This window comes from Dama dama, chromosome 6 (assembly GCF_033118175.1).
Source record: "Dama dama isolate Ldn47 chromosome 6, ASM3311817v1, whole genome shotgun sequence".
Taxonomy (NCBI): Eukaryota; Metazoa; Chordata; class Mammalia; order Artiodactyla; family Cervidae; genus Dama; species Dama dama.
The window spans coordinates 25,936,186-25,954,558 of NC_083686.1; the positions used below are offsets into that span (position 1 = coordinate 25,936,186).

The window sequence follows — 18,373 nt, forward strand, 5'->3', positions numbered from 1 at the left end:
CAAACAGGATGAACAAGCTGTGACTAGTAAATCTGAAGCCTCGATAAAGTAAAGTATGCTCTAGAGGGTGAGATGCAACTCACAAAATTCAGGGGTCTATCACACCAGGAAACATCTACTTCTGCGTTATTGACTATGCCAAAGCCTTTGACTGTGTGGATCATGACAAACTGTGGAAAATTCTTCAAGAAATGGGAATACCAGACCACCTTACCTGTCTCCTGTGAAACTTGTATGCAGGTCAAGAAGCAACAATTAGAACTGGACACAGAACAATGGACTGGTTCCAAATTGGGAAAAGAGTACATAAAAACTGTGTACTGTTACCCTGTTTATTTAACTTATATGCAGAGTACATCATGCAAAATGCTGGGCTGGATGAAGTACAACCTGGAATCAACATTGCCAGGAGAAAATGGCGGGCTGGATGAAGCACAAGCTGGAATCAAGATTGCCGGGAGAAATATCAACCTCAGATACGCAGGTGACACCACCCTATGGCAGAAAGCGAAGGGGAACTAAACAGCCTCTTGATGAAAGTGAAAGAGGAGAGTGAAAAAGCTGGCTTAAAATTTAACATTCAGAAAACTAAGATCATGGCATCTGGTCCCATCACTTTGTGGCAAAAAGATGGGGAAACAGTGGAAACAGTGACAGACTTTATTTTTGAGGGCTCCAAAATCACTGCAGATGGTGACTGCAGCCATGAAATTAAAAGACACTTGCTCCTTGGAAGAAAAGCTATGACCAGCCTACACAGCATATTAAAAAGCAGAGACATTACTTTACTGACAAAGGCCAGTACAGACAAAGCTATGGTTTTTTCAGTAGTCATGTATGGATGTGAGAGTTGAACCATAAAGAAAGCTGAGTGCCAAAGAATTGATGCTTTTGAACTGTGGTGTTGGAAGACTTTTGAGTCCCTTGGACTGCAAGGATATCAAACCAGTCCATCCTAAAGGAAATCAGCCCTGGATATTCATTGGAAGGACTGATGCTGAAGCTGAAGTTCCAATAGTTTGGCCACCTGATGCTCAGAATTGATTCATTGGAAAAGACCCCAATGCTGGGAAAGATTGAAGGCAGGAGAAGGGGATGACCGAGGATGAGATGGTTGGATGGCATCACCGACTTGATGGACATGAGTTTGAGCAAGCTCTGGGAGTTGGTGATGGACAGAGAAGCCCGGCATGCTGCAGTCCACAGGGTTGCAAAGAGTCAGACATGATTTAGTGACTGAACTCAACCACACCAGGAAAATTTGAGGTGGGGGGAGTCCAGTGACCAAGGGCATGCTAGACCATCCCCTCTGAGTAAAAGACAAATTAGTAGTACAACTTTTATCTCCCACTATGAATATGAAATATGAATGTGTTAAGTTGCTCAGTCTTGTCTCTTTGCAACCCCATGGACTTTGCAACCTCTGTCCATGGGATTCTCCAGGGAAGAATACTGGCTGTTTCCTTCTCCAGATCTTTCCAACCCAGGGATTTAACCCAGGTCCCCTGCATTGCAGGTGGATTCCTTAACAACTGAGCCACCAGGGCACTGAAGTGAAGTTGCTCAGTCGTGTCCAACTCTTTGCAATCCCATGGACTACAGCCTACCAGATTCTTCCATCCATGGGATTTTCCAGCCAAGAATACTGGAGTGGGTTGCCACTTCCTTCTCCAGGAGATCTTCCCAACCAGGGATTGAACCTGGGTCTCCTGCATTGTAGGCAGACGCTTTACTGTCTGAGCCACCAGGAAAGCCCCCCACTATGAATAAGGAAGCACGATGCTTAATAAACATCTCTAGGTTCTGATGGCAGCACATTTCAAATCTAAGAATACTACCCTTGCCTATATACTGGTGACATCAAGGCTGCCAGTTTTGAGTGAGGCTGAAAGGAGAGGGCTGAAAGGGGTCTACGGCGGATGCATACTGTGGTGAAAGCTGGCCTGCCGCCTGGGTTAACTAATCTAGCAGACTCTAAAAGACAGCAGAGTTATTGGTGGAGGGAAAAATGAAGGCGAAATTAAAGCAATACCACTGTATACATACTCTTGGTTTTTCTCAGCTCATTTTATTGAACAACTGAGTGTATAAAAACCACATAGAGCACATTACTAGAAAAAGTATTTTATTTTTCAAATATATAATGGATTCTTTACCCTCTTTTATCTTTTTATTAAGACTAAATATATATAAATAATTTCATCTTTTCTCAAATTAATGACAATGGTGTAATTGTGATTATCTTTCAGCAACCAAAGTCTATTTCCAGAGGTTTGAACTTGATATGAGAAAAACACTGCATCAAGTCCATTGTACCTGATTTGCTGCTGAGGTTGAACTGGTGAAATGGTTTGCTCCAGGATCCAGAGGCTATTGTAAGCTTGAAAGCAAAGTGAAACGCTTAGGTTGGAATCTCTGGGAACAGTGTGTGTGTGTTGCTCAATCGTGCCTGACTCTCCGCAATCTCATGGACTGTAGCCCCCCAGGCTCCTCTGTCCATGGGATTCTCTGGGCAAGAATACTGGAGTGGGTTGCCATTTCCTTCTCCAGGGGATCTTCCTGACCCAGGGATCGAACCCAGGTCTCCTGCATTGAAGGCAGATTCTTTACATCTGCGCTATAGGAACTGAGGTATGTACACGTTCAGGCATTTGCCTGGATGGTAGGTGGGGAGGACTCTACTTCTTATGTCACATTTCTACTGGTAATCCTTTTTCCATAAGGGGCAAATGGGCAGCTCTGGATTCTTGACGATACCAATCCTTTGCCCACAGCTCACTCTTTGTCAATGACACTATGACCACTGAAAAAGAAGACAAAATTTTAGTTCACTATGAACATGGAACACCAGTAGTAAAAGTGACTGTGGTAACTGTGTGATGAGGCAGAAACTGGGAACTGACTCTCGGAAAGGTCTACTGGGCTTGATTTATTTTAAGCTGCCAGGAGACATCTAGAATTTGGACACACAGTGTTTGGATATATCCTTTTATTTTTCTCCATTGCCCACTGAGTTTAAAAACCTAAGATCATACCCCAATTTCCATTAGCGTGTCCACCATGAATGCAAAATTAAATAACTCAAATAAATAATGGGTAGCTAAAGAATACTTTAAAGGTAGTAAAAAGATAGCACCTCAGTGATTTCTTAGCATAATGCTAATCTTTCAAATGTGGGTAAAAATCCCATTTAGTGGGAAGGTTTGGAATCTTACATAAAAATATAACATGCATTATATATTTCTTGAATATAAGAAATTCAAGCGCCCGTATCCTTACTGATATTAATATAACACAAATAAAATTATAATGAACATTTTAACACAAAAAGCAGTTCATTTCTAGTTAACATATTGAAATAACTGATATTCAAATTCTAACTATTATAGCACAGACATATCAATGGAGTTTATGTATATACACATGCTTCAAAGTAGAATTTGCTTTGGGGCTAGTACTTTTTATTCTAACCCACAGTATTTATGACTCATTTCAGTTGTTTTTACTAAGAAATCAGGAGATAAATTTCTGACTCTTGGATCAGTCAGAAAATAACTAAAAGTTATTTTTCTGTAAAAATAAGCTATTCTAAAATTGTTGCTTATCTATTTCTCTAAATGAAATCTCAGATAGTAATCTTGTCTCCTAATTAAAGGAAGACATTATAACCCTCTAATTCCTATTTTAACTAGAAGAGCCACATCATTATTTTTAATGGTTTCTTCTGTATTTTGTACCTTAAAAAAATGTTAGTAATACTACTTTCTGCAAAATACAAAACAGCATTAAAAGTAACCAGTTACTACTGGCATTCAGATTTTGAAGATATACCTTTATGATGAAATAACAGTCATGAAACAAAATGTTCAGAACTGTCAGTAACCATTTAAAAATCAGATTTATGATCCTCTTTAAATATTTGTTAAAGCGATGCTGGTTTACATCAAAGTGCTCCTAGTGAGGAGAAATGATGTACTATATTGAAAAAATAAGACCTCATCAGGGGTCTTCTTAACTCGGTTCTGAACCTTAAAAGCCAAAAGATCTGCACCATATGTTGTTCTCAAGGTCACTACCATGGGATGCCTTGTAAAAACATCTTTTGGTATTATTCATAATAAAAGCACCTTGAATTGGATTCTAGATGGACATGTGTTATAAGCAAAGATACTCCTCTGAAGCCAAAAATCTGATGCTGCTGAAGTGTCCACTTTCGACTACGAGAGCTTAATGTAGCTGATCTAAAATCATTTCCTTAGTCCTACAGAATTTTCTTGATCTCTTAACATTTTAAAATAGTGACCTGGCACTAGTTTAGGTCTGAAAGTGTTCATCATTCGGTTGTGTCTGACTCTTTGTGACCTCGTGAACTGTAGCCCGCCAGGCTCCTCTGTCCATGGAATTTTCTGGGCAAGAATATTGGAGTGGGTTGCCATTTCCTTCTCCAGGGGATCTTCCCAACCCAGGGATTAAACCCAGGTCTCCTGCATTGTGGGTAGATTCTTCACCTCTGAGCCAGCAGGGAAGCCCATATAGTTTAGGCCTATAAAAACATAATTCTCACAAGTTACTCCAAAACATGATAACTAGCACAAAATTTTTACATATCTTTTAAAAAAAGCCTTTGGATAATAACTCTAATGCATCAGGCTGCAGAGGACCCAAAGGGCACTCTAAATGACGGAATGATGGACATTATTTAATGATGGTAAATGAGAATTATTTCCTTAAAAGCCAATATCAATTTTACCAATTTTAAGTAGAACATAACATGAAATTATTTCATGAAATATAGTCTTGTTCTGTGCTCTCTTGACACCAGTCCCAACAGAAAGCTTCCAGTCTTTTTGCTGTTTCTTGACTGATGAGACATTTATCCTTTAATTCCCTGATTGTCTTCCTCAATGATTTTTGGAAATGTTTTTCTCGGTCTAGAACATTCTGCAGAATTCTCTTGGTATCCTCTAGCTCGCTGATCACATGATCTAGTTTATGCTTAAGTTTCTTTGGACTGTCCATCACACTGTAGCTATGTTCCTAAAAACATAAACACCAAGTTATTAAACTAGACAGACAAGCAGTTAGATAAAAAAATTATAACTAGGCCTCAGTTATTTCTCCAAATACTATGCTTAGAGAACATTTTTAAGTTGGTGATACTAAGAGGTTCAAAGACCACAGGGAGAGGACAGGGATATTTCAGGTGCCTAGAGTCCCCATCTTTGTCTAAGGTCTGGCATACACAAGGAGGGCAGAATCCTGTAGGTGGAAGGCACTTCTCACCTGGAGGTAGGCATCTGCTTATGAACAAACAGCATGACACTCACAATGACCATGACAGTTTTGGTCCCTAAGTGTGGGCTGCTAAGTTTAAGTTTTACCTATCAAAAAAAACCTTACATTTTTAACCTTTTAACTGAATTGCTTTATTTGATGAATATTTCACTTTATAGGGGATGACAGGAAAGCACTGAAGCAGGTCCTCAGGCTGGGTGTTAGGGATTTAGAGAGGACTCTGGTCTTGGATTTATAAAGGGATAATTTAAGCGCTCCGTATTTATTTTGGTTATGGTATGTTTGTTGGGTATACTTTTTTCATTCAAAAACACCACTGACATATAAACATAAAATAATTTTGAAAAGCTGTTACTTAAAATTAGTGAAAATGACTTTGCTTTCAGCCAAGATGAAATAAGAGACTGGACTAACAAAAAAACCCCAGGATTTCCCTGATGGTAAAAGGATATCTGCCTGCCAAGGCAGGAGACTGCGAAGAGTTCGCATGCTGTGGAGCAACTAAGCCTGTGTGTCATAACCACCGAGCCTGCACTCTAGGGCCTGCAAGCCGCAACTACTGAATGCTGCAACTAACGAAGCCCACATGCCCTAGAGCCTGTGTTCTGCAACGAGAGAAGCCACCACAGTGAGGCCAGTGCACTGCAATGAAGAGTAGCCCCTGCTCACTGCAACTAGAGAAAGCCCGTGTGTGTAGCGACGAAGATGCAGTAAGACCTCAACACACAGCCAAAAGGTATAAAAAAGTTTTGCACATAAGGACATCAGGCAAGGAAGGCAGAGATTGCAGAGAGATGGGAAACAAAGAGATGAGCCTTATGAATGCCCAACTTACTGCCCTGAGAGAGTTCCAGGCCTCAGTGCAAGGAGAGGAAACCCAGGCAGAGCCGGTTAGACAGAGTTGAGGAGGTAGTGCAAAGTATTTGGGGAGACCAAGGTGCCTACAGTTTACAGAACAAAGTATCAATAGTAGAGATAGACAGGAGAACCTGGAGATCTTCAGAAGCTCCCTGTCAAGTATTGCCCTGAGTAAGATCAGAATATGTGTGTAGGAAACTGCTCAAGGCTGAGGAAACAGTGGCCAGAAAAGATCAGGAGTACCCTGAGCTCACAGATTTTACTCCCACCAGCCAGTTCCAGAAGAGTGCATAGACGAGTCTTGCCTCAGTGGTGGAGAACAAACAGCCTGAGACAGAGCACTGTTCTGGTCCTGCCTTAAAAAAAACAAAGCCTGAAAGAGCCAAATTGTTTCCAAATAACTACACCTCATAACGAAGCTCAAGCATATAGGACACAAAAATATCCAGCATCCGGTAAAGTAAAATCCACAGTATTTGGCACAGAAAACTTACCAGGCATGCAAAACAGCAGAAAATATGAGCCATAATAACAGAGAAACCAATCCACAGAAACCAACCCAGAACTAGCAAATGTTAGAATCAGTAGACAAGGATATTAATTAAATTATTAAAACTGTATCATATATGTTAGAAAGTTAAGCAGAGACATGTAAGATATAAAAAAAGAATCAAATAGGACACCTGGACTTAAAAATTACTATGTGTGAGGTGAAAAATATATTAAAAGAGAACTAATGGCAGATTAGAAACTTCAGAAGATTGGTGAAGGTGAAGATACAGCAATAGAAATGATCCAGAATGGACTACAGAGAGAAAAGGGAATATTTAAAAAACAAAAAAATGAACAGAGCATGAGTGAGAGGTGGCACAACTTCCGACAACGCAGTATACATGTCATTAGACTCCCCCGAGGAAAAGGAAGAAAAGTTGAGGAAGAAAGAAATATTCGAAGAAATCATGACCAAAATTTTTCCAAGTCTGATAAAAACTATCAACTCACAGATAGAGAAACAATAAATCCCAAGCATAAGAAACATGAACAAAGCTAAACTATGGTATAATCAAATTATTTAAAACCATTAGCAAAGAAAAAAGATAAGAATGAGAGTAGATTTTTGATTAGCAAGCATGCAAATAAGAATATAGTGGAGCAACATCTTAAAAAAACTAAAAACAACAAACTCCCAAACTGTCAACCCAGAATTTGTCAGTATCTTTCAAAAATGAAGACTAAATAATGATTGTTCAGGTTTTTCCAGACTAAATAATGACTATTTAGAAGACTAAGTAATGATTTTATAAAAGCTGAAAGAATTTATCACCTGCATAGCTGCACTGTAAGGAGTATTAAAGTTAAGTCCTTCAGACAGAATGATACCAGATGGAAATATGGATTTATATAAAGGAATGAAAAGCCCCGCAGTGGCAACCACATGGGTAGCATATACCTTTTTTTCTTATTATTTAAATCTTTTAAAAAGATAATTTACAGCTTAAACAAAAATTTTATCAATGTAATGTGTGGTTCATAGCATATGTACAGTGAAATATATGACAGCTGTAGCAAAAAGGCTGGAGAAGAGAAATAAAAGTATACTATGGTAAGATATGTATATTATACACTAAGTGGAATAGTTTCACTTATCATGTAGCCTGTGGCAAGTTAAACATTGATGCTATAGACCCAAAAGCAATTAACAAAGAGTTACGGTGAATGAATCAAAAAAAGGAGATAAGATGGAATTATAAAGAAATTTAATTAATTAAAGGCAGAAAAAGAAGAAAAAGAACAAAGAATAAATGGAATAGGAAATAAGTATGATGACAGATTTAAATCAAACCATATCCCATTAGATAATTTGATATAAAGGATAATCACATTAGATTATTATAGTTTAAATAATCCAAATAAAAGGCAGAAATTATATATAGAAAAGATTAGTGATTATAAATAACAAAGTTATATTAAAAAATCAAGACCCAAAAGTACATGCTGCCAAGAAAAAACACACTTTAAAAATAAAAAGACACAAATAGGTTGAAACTAAAGGTTTCAACTAGGATAACACTAATAACAGAGAACTACGGTATATGCAGAGTACATCACGAGAAACGCTGGGCTGGAAGAAGCACAAGCTGGAATCAAGATTGCCGGGAGAAATATCAATAACCTCAGATATGCAGATGACACCACCCTTATGGCAGAAAGTGAAGAGGAACTAAAAAGCCTCTTGATGAAAGTGAAAGAGGAGAGTGAAAAAGTTGGCTTAAAGCTCAACATTCAGAAAACTAAGATCATGGCATCTGGTCCCATCACTTCATGGGAAATAGATGGGGAGACAGTGGAAACAGTGTCAGACTTTATTTTTTTGGGCTCCAAAATCACTGCAGATGGTGATTGCAGCCATGACATTAAAAGACGCTTACTCCTTGGAAGGAAAGTTATGACCAACCTAGATAGCATATTAAAAAGCAGAGACATTACTTTGCCAACAAAGGTCTGTCTAGTCAAGGCTATGGTTTTTCCAGTAGTCATGTATGGATGTGAGAGTTGACTGTGAAGAAAGCTGAGCGCTGAAAAATTGATGCTTTTGAACTGTGGTGTTGGAGAAGACTCTTGAGAGTCCGTTGGACTGCAAGGAGATCCAACCAGTCCATCCTAAAGGAGATCAGTCCTGGGTGTTCATTGGAAGGACTGATGCTGAAGCTGAAACTCCAATACTTTGGCCACCTCACGCGAAGAGCTGACTCATTGGAAAAGACCCTGATGCTGGGAGGAGTGGGGGTCAGGAGGAGTAGGGGATGACAGAGGATGAGATGGTTGGATGGCATCACCGACTCGATGGGCAGGAGTTTGAGTAAACTCTGGGAGTTGGTGATGGACAGGGAGGCCTGGCGTTCTGCGATTCATGGGGTCGCAAAGAGTCGGACATGACTGAGAGACTAAACTGACTGACTGACTGACGGTGGGTAAATTACTATCAGACAAAGAAGATTTCAGAGCAAAGAATATTACCAGGCATAAAGAAGGCCATTTCTTAATAATAAAGGGGTTTATTTATCAAGACGTAAGTATTTTCTTTTCCAATGGTTTTGAATAATTTGATTATGATGTAGCCTAGTTTAGCTTTCTTCATGTTTCTTGTGCTTGGGATTGCTGAGCTTTTTATCTGTGGGTTTATAGTTTTTATCAAACCTGGAAAAATTTTGGCCATGATTTCTTCAAATATTCCCCTCTCTTTCAACTCTTCTTCCTTTTCCTTTGGAGAGTCTAATTGCATGTATATTGGGCTATCTGAAGTTGTACCACTTCTCAATGATGCTCTGTTCATGTTTTTCATTTTTTAAATATTCCCTTTTCTCTCTGTATTCCATTCTGGATAGTCCCATTGCTATATCTTCACCTTCACTAATCTTTTCTTCTGAAATATCTAACATGCCATTCAGTTCAGTTCAGTCACTCAGTTGTGTCCGACTCTTTGCAACCCCATGGACTGCAGCATGCCAGGCCTCCCTGTCGGTCGCCAACTCCCAAAGTTTACTCAAACTTATGTCCATTGAGTCGGTGATGCCATCCAACCATCTCATCCTCTGTCGTCCCCTTTTCCCCCTGCCTTCAAACATGCCATTAATTCTCTCCAATATATTTTTCAACTCACACATTGTATGTTTTTTCTAATTCTTAGTTTTGCTTATATGAGATGATAGATGTTCATCTAAACTTACTGTGATGATCACTTCATGATGAATGTTAATTATATCATTACTGTACACTTTAAACTTACACAGTGGTGTATATCAATTATATCTCAATAAAACTGAAAGAATAAAATAGAAAGGTACTTCCTCAGTCTGATAAAGGGCAATTATGAAAAATCCACAGTTAACATCATATAAATATCTTCAATGGTGAAAGACTGATGCCTTCCTCCTAAAATCAGGAGCAAAGCATAATGATCAGCTCTCAGTACTTCTATTCAGTATACCCTTAGAGGTTCAAGGTAGTGCAATAAAGCAAGAAAAAGAAATGAAAGGTATTTACATTGGAAAAGAAGAATTAAAACTGTCTTTAATGACAGACATCATGATTATTTTTGTAGATAACCTGACAGTCTTTACGAAAAAGCTTTCATAATTAACATGTGAGTTTAGCAAGTTTGACAGATACAAGATTCATAGACCAAGGTCAATTTATTTCCATATACTAACAGTAATTAAAACATGCCATTTATAATAGCATCCAAACATACACAATACTTAGGGATAAATCTGACAAAAGAAATGAAAGACTATACACTGAAAATGACAAAACCCTGCTAAGAAAATTTAAAAGTTTAAATATATGAAGTGATGAGCTGGAAGACTTAAAATAGTCTTATTAAGATGTCAATTCTTCTGAAATGGATCTGTAGATTCAACAGAATCCCAGTCAAAACTCCAGCAGGAATTTTGTAGAAATTTATCAAAGTGACTCTAAAATTCATATAAAAATGCAAAGGACCAAGACTATCCAAAACAACTTTGAAAAAGAACAAAGTTGGAATATTTAACACTGATAAAACACTGCCTGATTTTAAGCATTATTATAAAGCTATATATATATAGAGAGAGACTAATTAAGATAGGAAAATAGATCTGGATTCCAGGGCCTGATTCTAACATGAAAAAGCAATCAGATGAATAAATAAATGCAAGCTTCAATACTGTATGTGTATGACAGTCCTTCAAGAAAACCTAATGACATAACTATTTTTAAAATTAGATATTTCCACATAGAACCTACAATACCAATATCTAAAGGGAGGGACTATTTATTGTATTTTATTGGTTGACATCACTTTGCCAACAAAGGTCCGTGTAGTCAAAGCTATGGTTTTTCCAGTAGTCAAGTATGGATATGAGAGTTGAACCATAAAGAAAGCTGAGCACCGAAGAATTGATGCTTTTGAACCATGGTGTTGGAGAAGACTCTGGAGAGTCCCTTGGACTGCAAGGAGATCCAACCAGTCCATCCTAAAGGAGATCAGTCCTGGGTGTTCATTGGAAGGACTGATGCTGAAGCTGAAACTCCAATACTTTGGCCACCTCATGGAAAGAGTTGACTCGTTGGAAAAGACCTTGATGTTGGCAAAGACTGAAGGCAGGAGGAGAAGGGGACGACAGAGGATGAGACAGTTGGATGGTATCACTGACTTGAAGGACATGAGTTTGAGCAAGTTCTGGGAGTTGTGATGGACAGGCATACTGGCGTGCTGCAGTCCATGGGGTCACAGAGTCGGACATGACTGAGCAACTGAACTAAACTGAACTGATTGGTTGAAATATTTTTTGAAAGCATTCTTTGAATTAAATATGTATATATAAATTATAATGGCCCTTGGAAGCAATATTACTTTTGGTTATTACATATTAAAAACATCTCAAAAACCTGAACTCCCAGTTTTTCAATAAGATTTTGAAAAGCTTAATCCTAATGGAGAGGTCATGTTCATCTTAAAAATATCAACATTAGCCCAGTAAGTAATTTTACTTACAAAAATGAACTGGGACTGGAATTCTTCAACACACGAGGAAGCATCAACAAGCTTGTGATTGTGGTTTGTAACTGGAAGGGCTTTGAGGGTGAAGTTTTTCCTACAAGGAAGCTTTTCTCTTTTCCCCTGTTAAGAATAGTTAATTGTTAATCAATCATTGTAGATATTTCTGTCCTTTTGTAAATTTTTAACCTTCTTAACTTTTTGTAGTAAAATTATTATTTTTTTATGGAAATTGCTTTTAAAAGTCAGTAAAATTTAAATTCACTGAGATTACTTTAAAGGAACTTCCCTAAAATAACTTTAAAGTTTACCTGGAAACATGAATTTTCCTTTAAAAAAAAAAGAATTAAAAAAAAAAAAGAATGATAATGAGGGAAGATATATGATATATCCTACAAGGTATTAAAAATATCCTACAAGGTAACAATATTTAAGATAGTGTTCTGTTCTTTCGGCTTCCCAGATGGTTCAGTGGTAAGGAATCTGCCTGCCAAGCTGGAGGCACAGGAGATATGGGTTCTAGCCTTGGGTCAGAAGACTATTCTCTAAGAAAAATATGAATAGATCATGTAGATAAGAGCCTTCAGGATAAAAAATGGCATTCTGAATAAATGGAGAAAGGCTATAAATCATGAAAAATGAACTAATTATGAAAAAGTTATATCCTTTACGTACAGTAAATCATAATGAATTTATATATAATGAAAATTCATGTAAGAATGAAAACAATGAGGAAGTAGAAAAATACATGGGAAATATTTATAAAATCTTAAATCAGACAGCACAAGAGAAAATATAGGACTACTTAAAAAAATGTATTTCACACAAAACAAAGGAACACCATAATTAGAACTAAAGACAAAGAACAAAAAGTAACTGCAACATAGTTAAATGATTCCTATCCTCAATATCTATTGTTGTTACAAAACAGCTTAGAAAAAGATAAAACTGGAAGACTTTAATAAGTTATTCACAAAAGAAGTAAAACTGTCTAATGAACACAGGAAATAATGCATAAATGCACTAATATTCAAAGACAAAAGAATAAGATGCCATCTATGCGTATCAATTTCAGCAAAGGTTAAAAACACAACTTACACTGAGGATTAGGATGGACAGACACTTTTATGCATAACTATTAGTAGGGCAGTAGACTGATACAAACTTTATGATGGGCTTTTGAGAGGTTTGTATCAAAAGCAAAAAATGACTTTAAAATGTGTGTAACTTTTGATCTAGCTATTTTATTTCCAGGAAATCAGTTTGGGGAAATAAGGATATGTACATAGATTCAGCTACAATAATATTCATTATAATGCTTTTTAAAACAGTGAAAGATGATAATCTATATTCAATGGTAAGGATTGATTACATAAAGTATTTATTGTCCACACATAGGATCAACCACTATATGGTCTTTAAAAATGTTCTATAAAGATGACATCACTAAATATGAGGAAGGATATAGAATCATAGGAACTCTTATAAGCCAATGGTGGGGGTATAAGTTGGCAAAACCACTTTGGAAAACTATGGTGATATCTACTCAAGCTGATCCTAGGATCCAGCAATTCCATTTCTAACAGAAATGTACATATACTCTGTAGAAATGTGTACATTTAAGTGCATCAAAAGGCATGGACAAAAATGTAGTTGTACCATTCATAACAGCTCGGAAGTGAAAATCCAATGTTTACCAACAGTAGAATAGAAATTATAGTTTAAAAAAAAAAAAAGAAATTATAGTTTATTTATACAATGTGCTGAAGAAGTGATGTTTTTGAACTGTGGTGCTAGAGAAGACTCTTGAGAGTCTCTTGGACTGCAAGGAGATCAAACTAGTCAATTCTAAAGTAAATCAACCCTGAATATTCATTGGAAGGATTGATGCTGAGGCTGAAGTTCCAATACTTTGGCCACTTGATGTGAAGAGCTGACTCACTGGAAAAGACCCTGATGCTGGGAAAGATTGAGGGCAGGAGGAGAAGGGAGCAGCAAAACATGAGATGACTGGATGGCATCACCAACTCAATGGACATGAGTTTGAGCAAACTCTGGGAAATGGTGAAGGACAGGGAAGCCTGGTGCACTGAAGTTCTTGAGGTCACAAAAAGTTGGACATGACTTAGCACTGAACAACAACAGATGCAATAAAATATTATAGTGAAAAGAAAATACATGAACTAGTACCACATGCTGCGATGTGGATGAATCACAAGAAGAAAATGTTGAGGGAAAGCAGCCACAGTACAGAGTATGTACTATATGACTCCATTTACAATAACTGACAGGGATAAAAGTCAGGATAGTGGTACTTTTGAGGGTGTAGGGACTGGGAAAGAGCATGAGGGAAGCTTCTGGGGCATTGATAACTTTCTCCATCTTGGTCTGAGAGGAGATACATGAGTATATTCACTTTATGAAAGTCCAATGGTCTATACACTTATGTGTGCATGTTATATGTATGTTGACTTCAGTATAAAGTTTAGTTAAAAAAAAACTGATGTTCTATATAGGTTTCTCTTAAAAACGTGATCCATTGAGCTGCAACACAATCATGCAGGGTGCCTATTAGAAAATTCAGACCCTAGACTCCAAAGCAAACTTGCTGAATCAAATTCTTTGGGAGAAGGGGTTAGGATTCTGCATTTTAAGCCAAGCTCCCTGGATAATATTTAGGTAGACTAAATTTGAAAACCATTGTTGTAGAAAAATATTTAACATCATGGAAAATATTATAATAGTTAAGAGTGAACTTTGGAGCTAAAATACCTGGGTTTAAATCCAGCCTCTGCCATTTAACAGCAGTGTGACTTGGGGAATGTATTCCAGCTTTCTGGGTCTAAATTTTCTCAAGTGATCAAATGAGAATAAGATTATTTAACTCTTATGGTAGTTTGGGGGACTAAAAAGAGTCAAAATATATGTAAAGTGCTTAGATTAGTGCCTGGCACACAGTAAGCACTGTATGAATGTTAAAAAAAAAAAAAAAAAGAGCAAAGCAAATAATAAAAAGGATATACAATTCTATTCTGTCAGAATATATAAATATAGATGAATTTATATACAAATATACACATACAAATGATAGAAAAGATCCACATAGAGTGTTAACAGTGTTACTTCTGGATTCTATGATTTCCTTGTTATTAGGAAATAACTTTTGGAAGTTAGTAATTTATTGTTTATTTGACTTATTATGTCCATATTTCTTAAGGTCCGCTTAACATTACAGATGACACCATGGTATAGGAAACAAACCCTTTAGAGCAAATTGCAGAAGATACTGTACATTTCTTAATATGGAAGACTGAGTCAGTTTCCACTTTATAACTCAAGTACTGAGATATGAACATCTGCAAATGTGACCAAAGACCCTATGGGAGTAGACATCTTCTGAACTACTACTTCTGTTTCCAGCTGTCAGGAAGGAGATACCTTTCAATGGAGGTTCATTCCTACTGGTGTGGGAACCCACAGGCTCTCCCTGAATTTTCCACATTGGAATCAGTCTCTAGAGTTTCTGCAAGTGAGTAAATGTTCAGGTATACGAAGTCAAGAGAGATACTGCGGGTGAAGCAGCTCATCAATGGCACTAAAATCATTGAGAAAAGCCACAGAATACAACTAGAGTTTCCTTAAACAACCCTTTTATTTTTTTTGACCTCTTCTTTCTTTCTCTTCTTAATTTTTGGTTTTCTACCTTCCAGTTCTACCTAGGCTTTAAGTGTGAATGTATGTGGCTCTCAAAGTATACTTTGTGTCTATTGCAGCTCTGCTCTTGACTTTTGCTCCAGTGTGAGCAGCACTGCCAGCTTGGAACTTCAGGAACTCTAACATTCCTCCAAATTTTAGACCCAAATCTTGAGCTATACTAACTCGTTTGCTTCACCAAACCTTAGTAAGGTTCAGATATTAACATTTCTGAGGGGATATTGGTAAAACACTCTTACTATTCATTACAAAAGCTTACACAGCAGTTTACAAATCTAAAAATACTTAAAAGAATGGTTTTCAAATTAATAAGCAAACAGTAAAAAATGGCAGCAAGTGTGGTGAAGGTTCTTAAATAGTCCATAAAAAGTGAGTAATGATGGTAAGCAGCATCTGATAAACAAACCTGTAAGTGAGATATGGAATCAAAAATAGAAGGTATGACTCCAGGTTTCAGTTTAATATTTGGAGCACTTCTGTCAAAATCTGTCTTCTTAAAGTGTCTTGAACACAGCACATCTCCTTTTTTAGGCTCCCAAATGCCTGCAGCATTCACATTACGTCTTTTCATTGCTAATACCCATTTTCTTTTGATGTTTTCATCTGTGGGGAATCTAGAAAAAAATACATACAGTATTTTAAAATTAAACACATATACTTGAATTAAAAGGCTGTGCCTAAATTGATTCTTTAACTGGTTTGTTATTACTCTTGGGAACTGGAATATTTAGGAAAACACTGCGATTTATGGCTTTATAACTTTCAGTTTTAATACTCAGATTTTTGTACCAAAATGCTGCAGGCAAATAGCCCTCATTTAATTCTCTCTCATATTATAAAGAAGAAAAGCTTCCAAAGGCATTTAATACCTTAGAGTAAAATTCACAACTGAAGGTTTTTCTTCATCTATAGATGATGAAGAATATCACTTGGGCCTTTTCCTATCTGATGAATTTATCCCAGATGAACAGAGACACTTGTAGTTCCATTCTTCTATCAGCATCAAAAAGTAGTTTAGTACAACATTTAATACAAAACAAGGGTATAAATGCTTCGTGAATGAATGCAGAGAACTCCTGCGGAGTTTGGAATTTTGGAGATCAGAACGATTTTGAGATCTGGAGGTTAATAGCCCTATCTTTTCCAATTTTCCAAGCTGGTTCAAGTCCTTTTTGGAATAAAGTGGGGTACATGTGTTCATTTTTTATTTCCTTATACTTAGCAAAGTAGTTAGCAGATGCTTTCTCTGGCACACAGCTCAATGCCTGGCACAAAAGCAACAAAATAAAACTTCAGCAAATGAGTAATTATTAAACTTTATTGCTCCTTCTTTCCTATACTGTCAGAAGAATGACTAAAATACTAAGTTAGGACCATCTTATCTGCAGTACAGCTAAACTTGGTCTGAAATTGTAATTTATACCTTTTTCTCTGTAACATAAGCCTGATCTATTTTTAAACATCAACATAAACATAAGCTTGATTTATTTCTAAAGGACAGAATATATTTGAGCAAAGATCCTTGATTTGGATTGTAAACTACATGTAAACAACGCAATTTCTTTGAAGGTATGTTAAAATACAAAATAGTACTATTAGCAAAAAGGTTTGATGATATTTTTGTTAATCAGTCTGTGATACCTTTACAGGTATCTTAAGCTTCTGAATTATAAAAATGTAAAGTTATTATTGTCACTTCAAATTCAACTAAAAAGGTTATTAAAAAAGAAGTTAACTAAAGTTCAAAATTGAAGATCTAGGAGGTATAGCTCAGGGGTAGAGCAACTGGTTGCAAAATTAAAGATTTAAGTAGACCTGTCTTTTGCTTCTTTTAACAGTCAAAAGTACTTAGCTTAACTACAGCTGACTCTTACACGTGAAATGTCAGTCCTTTTAACTTGGAATTCGGTAAACAGCGAGAGGCACATCCAACGGCTGAGCAACATTTCACCATGGTTTCAGCAACTCATCCCAGAACTGAAAGAAAATTAACGGGGCAAGCGTCAGTAACTTCAAAGCTAAGGGGTACATATTTACCTTTCCCAGAACGTTCCACGTAACATTACATGAGGTTAGAAAGCCAAAGGCAAATATTTTCTTTCAAAACCCGCAGCTCTGCTCATAAAATTTTCTAGGGGTTTGGCTCTTTAACAAGGCAGGTCATATTCAGCTTAGGTCAGTTTCGGGGGCAGGTACATTTCCCTCCCACCGCTTCTTACAGGCACGCGTTCCCTCCGTCACCAGATCCTGGCACCCTGACGTCTCCTAGAACGCTCATTCTGAGTTCTCAGCTCAAGCGTTGCTTCCTCAGGGAAACGTTCCTTGACACCCGACTAAGTCAGATTCCCTCTAGTACTAGCTCTCAGGGAACACACACTTCCCCTTCCTAGCACTTCTCCAAGCTGTAACCCTACATTTATTTCAGGGTGTCTGTGGACTCTTTCTCCTTCACCAGTCTGAGTTCCCAGAACTGTTTTTGGTCACTTTCGTTCCCATGGCGTAGCTGGTGATTGGCACATAGTAAGTGTTAATATACTACTGAAGGAATGAAGAGGAAGTAACGAAGAAGGGGACAAAAAGGCATTCAGGCCGCTGACGAGCGGCTGGCTGCTCGGCCGTCGCCGCGCGCGCGTTAGGATTCGCTCTCAGCCGGGAGGCCAGGCAAGAGCTCCGCCCCTTTCTCGAGGCTACGGCCGCTGCCGCGGGAGGGAGGGGCCGCCCTGTCACAGGTGTCGCTGCGGCCGCACAGCGGCCCTTCCCCAGGGGCCACCGGACGTCTCCGCGCCGCTGCTGTCCTCCTCGCCCCGAACCGCCCCCAGGGTGTGGGCGGGTAGCGATGGGGGGGAAAAGGGGAGGCAACCTAAGAATTATTACCGTTAGCAGTGAAGGCAGCAACTAACGACGACAACGGAGACTGCGCCTCTTTTCACTTCCGCCCCGTGGTCCCGGGCGCCGGAAATCCGGCTG

At 37.9% G+C, this 18,373-nt stretch overlaps 1 protein-coding gene across 3 annotated transcripts; it reads right to left on the reverse strand.

The window, feature by feature from the left end:
• Positions 1–2,053: 2,053 nt before the first annotated feature.
• Positions 2,054–18,363, reverse strand: THAP6 (THAP domain containing 6). Of its 3 annotated transcripts, none has more exons than XM_061145781.1 (5): positions 18,281–18,363; positions 17,281–17,383; positions 15,813–16,020; positions 11,690–11,815; positions 2,055–5,037 (listed from the first exon to the last, which is right to left on the reverse strand). In XM_061145781.1, exons 2-5 carry the CDS (start codon positions 17,358–17,360, stop codon positions 4,783–4,785), a joined length of 669 nt encoding a protein of 222 aa, XP_061001764.1. In that variant the 5' UTR covers positions 17,361–17,383; positions 18,281–18,363; the 3' UTR covers positions 2,055–4,782. The 3 variants fall into 3 exon arrangements, with proteins under 3 accessions (XP_061001766.1, XP_061001764.1, XP_061001765.1); XM_061145782.1 differs by lacking the exon at positions 18,281–18,363 and adding an exon at positions 17,821–17,984; XM_061145783.1 differs by lacking the exon at positions 11,690–11,815 and having other exon boundaries at positions 2,054–5,037.
• Between the last annotated feature and the right edge of the window lie 10 nt (positions 18,364–18,373).

Excerpts from the sequence above, each read along its gene's own strand:
- THAP6 (XM_061145781.1), bottom strand. The coding sequence starts at position 17,360 with ATGGTGAAATGTTGCTCAGCCGTTGGATGTGCCTCTCGCTGTTTACCG. Across the intron at positions 16,021-17,280 it reads AAAGGACTGACATTTCACGT|ATTCCCCACAGATGAAAACA; the intron begins GTAAGAGTCAGC and ends ATTTTTTTCTAG. Across the intron at positions 5,038-11,689 it reads TCCAGTCCCAGTTCATTTTT|GAACATAGCTACAGTGTGAT; the intron begins GTAAGTAAAATT and ends TTATGTTTTTAG.